This window comes from Oncorhynchus clarkii, chromosome 2 (assembly GCF_045791955.1).
Source record: "Oncorhynchus clarkii lewisi isolate Uvic-CL-2024 chromosome 2, UVic_Ocla_1.0, whole genome shotgun sequence".
Lineage (NCBI taxonomy): Eukaryota > Metazoa > Chordata > Actinopteri > Salmoniformes > Salmonidae > Oncorhynchus > Oncorhynchus clarkii.
This window is the reverse complement of record NC_092148.1, coordinates 67,633,147-67,640,381: the sequence shown is the minus strand read 5'-3', so window position 1 is coordinate 67,640,381 and position 7,235 is coordinate 67,633,147. Positions and strand designations below refer to the sequence as shown.

The window sequence follows — 7,235 nt, the reverse complement described above, 5'->3', positions numbered from 1 at the left end:
TTTTGACTTGAGGTTATTATTTATAGGGGTGCCAGGTAGGTTGTGCCTACCAGAGAAAACATTGGTTTCTCCTTTTAGTTTGGGAGGGAATGAGTCCCATCTGGTCCGTCAAGTCTACACCAATACAAAGGACTTATGTAAACGTCAGAAGGGAAATCAACTTTTCATAAACCCTTAAAACATTGAAAAGAACTTCAAAAACAACTGTATTATTTTGCGTGGGTTGTATTAGCAACATCAATGGATTACACACACATAATAATATAACACAATGAGTTCTGGTTCCTCCAGAAATGTCCTGTACCTCGGGCCTAAAAAGAGTCCAGCCCGGTAAAGGAGTTCAGTGAACTCAAGTGACTTTTGTCACGCAATGTTTGTCCGTTCATTCCGTGTAGCGTAAACCCAGTATTAAATCATACAATCAATATAACAATTTTACCACAGAACTTTAAAGCGTATCAGCTCTTACTAATTCCTCAACTACATCTAACTACATAAATCATCACCGTATACATCATATCAAAACAAATGAAATACCGTATACAAAAAGGTGGTAGTCAGTCGGTCAGTCAGACAATCCAATCCGCCAATAGATCTCCAGCGGAGAAAGGCCACGAAGAACGGAGAGGTGTAGTCCACAGACGCAAAGAGTGGATCCGATCCTGGGTAAACTCTCTCAGGCCACAAAACACACGTTTAACAGCAACAAAACAACCGGAATAGAGAAGCTTCGGGAACACATCCTCAGTCACGTCTCCATCACAAAAAAACCCTTTTGCGCAGCTGATGCTGGCTATTTAATTGAGAATTAAAGGGAAAGCACCCTATTGGAAGGAGAAGCACTGAGACGGTTCAGAATAATTCAGGGCCGTCACAGTGTGTGTGTGTGTGTGTGTGTGTGTGTGTGTGTCAGTAGAGTATCTCTCCATCTTGACATTGATGATGTGTACAACTCTACTACAGCTGTGATATGATGAGTCCGGATTCAGAAGTAAACATGGTAAGCCCAAATAAAGAGGTTCTACACTAGTACTTACCACAGTGCTATTACACATACATCCCCTACAAAAGTGCCAGGAGGTTTCAGGAGGAATCTGAATGTAGTTTGTAGAGTGGAATGTATTTTCCACATAATTCTGACATGATACTTATTATGGTGAGAGGGAGAAAGGAGAAGGGGGAGAAGAAAGAAACAGATGAAAGAGGTCGGGGGCAGGTGGAAGAGAGGAAGGGATTGAGGAGAGGTCGGGGGCAGGTGGAAGGGAGGAAGGGATTGAGGAGAGGTCGGGGCAGGTGGAAGGGAGGAAGGGATTGAGGAGAGGTCGGGGCAGGTGGAAGGGAGGAAGGGATTGAGGAGAGGTCGGGGGCAGGTGGAAGGGAGGAAGGGATTGAGGAGAGGTCGGGGCAGGTGGAAGGGAGGAAAGGATTGAGGAGAGGTCGGGGCAGGTGGAAGGGAGGAAGGGATTGAGGAGAGGTCGGGGCAGGTGAAAGCGAGGAAGGGATGAGGAGAGGTCGGGGGCAGGTGGAATGAGACGGAGGACAGAGGGAAGAAGGGAAAAGGCTGATGGGAGGAGTCTGAAATAAAAATAGGATGGAAAGTGAAATAAAACAGACATCACCTGCTCCTATATGAAAGTCCAGCTGTAAGACCACCCACACAATATATAATAAAGGTTAATAAATGAAAGCTCCTCTAAAGGTCATTCCACCAGTAGCATGTATCTGGACAGCTGCTAGTGTGAATGTTGCTCTCTGTGGGACTTCTGTATAGCATGTATCTACACCATTCAACATAGTCAGGGTCAAACTATTCCAGAGAGAGAACTCCTGCATCCAATCCTTCAACCTCCTTCCCATTGTGTTTCTAACCCACATGGCCTTGCCTGGGCTATGGTTTCCCATGTGGGGGAACGCGGTTGCACACACACACACGCGCACACACACACACACACACACACACACACACACACACACACACACACACACACACACACACACACACACACACACACACACACACACACACACACACACACACACAGTGACTGGAGGTGTTGACTAGACCAATCTCTATGGTCTGGTTCAAGAGATGAGTGTCAACCTCAATGAGCTGCTTTCCTCACCTCTCCTTTCCCACAAAAAACCTGTCTCTCTCTCCTCACCTCTCCTTTCCCACAAAAAACCTGTCTCTCTCTCCTCACCTCCCCTTTCCCACAAAAAACCTGTCTCTCTCTCCTCACCTCTCCTTTCACACAAAAAACCTGTCTCTCTCTCCTCACCTCCCCTTTCCCACAAAAAACCTGTCTCTCTCACCTCACCTCCCCTTACCAAAAAAAAATGTCTCTCTCTCCTCACCTCCTCTTACCAAAAAAACCTGTCTCAATCTTCTCACCTCCCCTTACCCCCAAAAATGATTTCTCTCTCTCCTCACCCCCCCCTTACCAAAACCTCCCCTCCCTTTCTCTTCACTTCACCTACCGGTTCCACTCCTCCAATACAAACACATTTATCTCCCAGTCTCCCTCTCTTTGTCCCTCTCTCTGTCCCTCTCCCTCTCAATTTCGCTCTAACTCTCCCTCTCTCTCTTCCAGTGTCTGGTCTCAGTCAGTCACCACCTCGACCAGAGACAAAAGTTTTAGAAGGTTAATTTGACTCATAACGACCAGTATGAGTTCAGGGAGCGAGGACGAAATAGGAGGATGAGGAATAGGAGAGTAGAGTAAGGAAGAGAGAGAAAATAAAAGAGAAAGAGAGTGATGGATGGACTGTGCTAGTGAATCACTATCTGTGATCTCCATCTGGAAGCCACTAGGGATTGACTGCTGGTCATCAGCTCTTTGTTCTACAAAGGTGAGAGTTGACAGTTGTCTGTGTAGGTCTCAGACAAGGTTACTCATTAAAACATCAAAGAATACCTGATGCATCTACTGTTACATATTACCCTTCTCCTGACCTCCTCTTCTCCTCCTCCTCCCCTCTTCCTCTTCTTCCTCTTTCTACAGTAACCCCGGGGGTTCCAAAGTCAAACGGACCATTCTGGTAAAAACTAGAGTGAAAAAGTAGCTCAGCTTCCGGTCAGAGGGCAACAGTGGACTCAGGTACACCACTTCAAATATTTAACCTTAAAATTGCTGACTGACTAGTAACGTTAAGACTCTGTTAGAACACTGTAACAATATATCACTGTGTAGACATCATTTGATATGAAGTGGATTGGTGAAAGCTTTGTAGTGAAACAGCTCACCTATTCAGTTGTGACAGATCAAGATCACTCCAAGGAAGAAAGGAGGGAAGGTGCATGACATAGTGACCGTATGAAAACAAGACTAAATCCTAGTCAAAATGGCCAGCATATCCGTTCGTCCCACTTTTGGACAGATGTTTCACCTAAGGGTTGATGTTTCCTCGCAGTAGAGACTTTCTCTTTCCGTAATCCTTTGTTCCCCAGCCATGAGCAGAATATTATCTTTGTATTTGGGTGCAATGTGAAACAGAACAAGAGAAAGGAGCACATAAACCGTGAGGAACATCTAAGCACCCCTCCAGGTTGTTGTGTTTGGGTGTGTTGTTTTGCTGTTATGTATGGGTATATGATGTAACAGAGAGAGTGTCTGTTCTAGGCAGTTAAAGTGTCTGTGTATCAGACATGGGATGTGATGACTTATAACCTCTCTAGTAATGCTAGCACTGTAAGCCTCTGATAACACATTACTTACTACTTATTTGACCCCTCTCTACAATGTGAGTGTGTGTGTGTGTGTGTGTGTGTGTGTGTGTGTGTGTGTGTGTGTGTGTGTGTGTGTGTGTGTGTGTGTGTGTGTGTGTGTGTGTGTGCGTGTTCTGTCTCACCTCCTCTCTGTGTTCAGCTCCAGGTCTATGTATGAACCAGCGTGTGGTGGTCTGTTGTGATTTGGGGAGACACTCCAGGAAGGTCGAGTTATTCTCCACCCCAAACATTGTCCTCTCCTCCACCCTGCCTCCACGCAGAGCTGAGAACACAGAAATATATCCTTAAAGTGTTAACATGTGATATTGTGATTGTCACGGTCGCACACCATCCCACACACCATGTAGAGGGAGTCAGAGCAGCAGTGTTGTTACTTACTGTCCTCTGTGTCCCAACACTGGCTGGATGGGTCTCCATGTTTGATGTCTTGTCTTCTGGCTCTCCTGTCAACACAAAACACATACATAAACACACACACACGCCGCAGGGTTAGGGGTGAGAGTTCAAGAAAGGTGACAAGGTCACATCCTGCTGTCAAGGCAATGTTTTACTCTTCTTAACACACAAAAGGTTTTCTCTCTGCGTGCGTGTGTGTGTGTGTGTTTCTGTGAGTCCAGATCAGTTTTTTTTCCAGGGGCTTTCTATTACCGGTAACAGGAGTTACTTCAGGCAGTGATTGAAGCTGCTCTGTCTGTCCTGATAAACTTGGTCAATCTGTCTAACATGCTGAACATACTGACAACAACCATATATGGATAACACACTGAACCCAACAACTGACAACCACAGATACGCAAAGAACACACGGAACCCAATAGCCAAGCTGAACCCAATAGCCAAGTTGAACCCAATAGCCAAGTTGAACTCAATAGCCAAGCTGAACCCAATAGCCAAGTTGAACTCAATAGCCAAGTTGAACTCAATAGCCAAGTTGAACCCAATAGCCAAGTTGAACTCAATAGCCAAGCTGAACCCAATAGCCAAGTTGAACCCAATAGCCAAGCTGAACCCAATAGCCAAGTTGAACCCAATAGCCAAGTTGAACTCAATAGCCAAGCTGAACCCAATAGCTAAGTTGAACTCAATAGCCAAGTTGAACTCAATAGCCAAGTTGAACCCAATAGCCAAGTTGAACTCAATAGCCAAGCTGAACCCAATAGCCAAGTTGAACCCAATAGCCAAGTTGAACTCAATAGCCAAGCTGAACCCAATAGCCAAGTTGAATTCAATAGCCAAATATTCAAGTGTTTTGGACAAAGACTAGAGATTCCAAAGCTGCCTCTCTCTCTGAAAGCTATGGATGGATCTATTGGTGTTTACACAGTCAACCACCTACATCCTATAGATTTAGCTTGAACTTGAGATATATGCCTCCCTGTAATTTTCTCTCTGTTTTGCTCTCCCCTCTCTCACCATCTCTTGCTATCCCCCATAGATGTAGGTAATGTGTAGAGTTTTGTATTCTACAGCCTGTATGTCCTCAGATCAGTTTTCACTGATCGGGACAAACACACAAACACATACACACACACACACACACACACACACACAAAACTCCATATAAACAAAGACAACAACAGACAGAAGGAGAATGACAGTACATTAACAATTAGCCCATCAGAGAGCTTCTAATCAGGATTGCTTTGGCAATGTTAACACATGTTTCCCATGCCAATAAAGCCCTTGAATTGAATTTAATTTAATTGAATTGAGAGAGAGAGAGAAAGAAAAGTGGGTTAATGCCCTGTGGTAGATAGAAACACGAAAGAAACAAAAGCCCACCAAAGACATATTTAGAAAAAATATCTGAATTCTCCATGACAGTCCCTGGAGCCCTGAAAAATAGGATGTCAGGTATGATAGAAACCTTCGCTCTTCTACGGATTCATTAAATCCTGCTAGTGGACGTCTACACATACCTGATCTGAAAAGGAAGTATCAAATGCCCTTCATTTCATGGATAACTAATAGGTAATCTATGGGTCCTGAGGCCTGCTATGTTTCAGATACCTCAGATGAAAGGAGTAACAATGTGACAGCTGTTTTATATGTTCCTGTATAGTTTATATGTTCTTAAGGTTACAACATGTTATAGAAACTATACAGGACATTATTGGACATTTTCTGCACCATCATACACCTGAAAAAATGTGTGCGTGTGGGTGTATGTGTTTGTGTGTGTGTGTGTGTGTGTGTGTGTGTGTGTGTGTGTTCTACCTCTTGGATGCTGGGACGTATTGTGAGCAGGTGTGTCCGTCCCAGGCGCAGTAAGGATCTCTGGCAAGGCAACACTCTGCACACACCTGACCATACAGGTGACACCTGCTCAGGGACACCTGGGCTAGCCCAGCCCCCGAACCCACATACAGCTGTTGCTATGGAAACAGAGATGGAGAGAACAAACTACCTCAGGGAAGGATTCAGTCTAGCGCACTTGTTTCAACTAATCACCTCGCTTTATGTTGTTGCTGTTTACACTATAATATGGTTCATTGTGGGGAAGAGACCTGTGTGTCCATGCGTGCGCATGTGAGTTCACATATGTGATTTAGTACACCCACATATCCAGCAGCATATAGTACAGTACACTCGTAGAAAAAAAGAGGGTTCTACATGGAATCCAAAAGATTTCTACTTGGAACCAAAAAGGGTTTTTCTACGGGGACAGCCGGATAACCTTTTTGGAACCCTTTTTTGAAGAGTGTATCCTCAAGGTTCTCACCTGCAATATTATTATTACTGGTTTAAACAACAAAACCTTCAACAACGAGAGAGAGAGAGAGAGAGAGAGAGAGAGAGAGAGAGAGAGAGAGAGAGAGAGAGAGAGAGAGAGAGAGAGAGAGAGAGAGAGAGAGAGAGAGAGAGAGAGAGAGAGAGAGAGAGAGAGAGAGAGAGAGAGAGAGAGAGAGAGACAGAGAGAGAGAGAGAGAGAGAGAGAGAGGTGTTTTGTATGGATCTGCCTGGACTCGTCTGAACCAGGGATTACAAAACAAACACTGAACGGAAATATGGAAAACACTGGGGGATGGGTTGGGATGAGACGCACGCACACACACACACACACACACACACACACACACACACACACACACACACACACACACACACACACACACACACACACACACACACACACAAACACACACGCTGTGGCAGATGAAGGGAGGCTGTGATTGGAGTTGAACGGTCTGCTGACATCCCTGACCCTCAGATAGCGAGGGAGGAGGCAAGCAAGAGAGGGGAGGAGAAGGGAAGGAAAGAGGGAAGGTGGCTGTGGATGGTGCAGTTAGTACCCCTGAAGCTACAGTAAACGAGAAATGTAGGGGGTGATAGAGAAGGAAAGGAGGGATAGAGAGAAGAGGGGAGTTCTTACCTGTTTAGAAGAGATCTCCATACTCAGGATGGGAGTGGGAGCCTAGAGGATAAAACACACATTATCTCCACTATACACACATACACACTGACTCGTACTTTCTACTTTATACATACAGTGTAGTCGTTAGCTAAT

General features: G+C 45.0%; 1 protein-coding gene across 1 annotated transcript in view; it reads right to left on the bottom strand.

Moving 5' to 3' along the window:
- LOC139372631 (semaphorin-3D-like) overlaps positions 1 to 7,235 on the bottom strand; it is an 84,133-nt gene that overhangs the window by 18,194 nt on the left and 58,704 nt on the right. Inside the window, exons 14-17 of the mRNA XM_071112407.1 lie at positions 7,101 to 7,142; positions 5,945 to 6,102; positions 4,106 to 4,170; positions 3,850 to 3,989 (exon numbers count right to left, since the gene is read on the bottom strand). Coding sequence (XP_070968508.1) covers positions 3,850 to 3,989; positions 4,106 to 4,170; positions 5,945 to 6,102; positions 7,101 to 7,142 — 405 coding nt within the window. The remainder of the gene's footprint in view (positions 1 to 3,849; positions 3,990 to 4,105; positions 4,171 to 5,944; positions 6,103 to 7,100; positions 7,143 to 7,235) is intronic.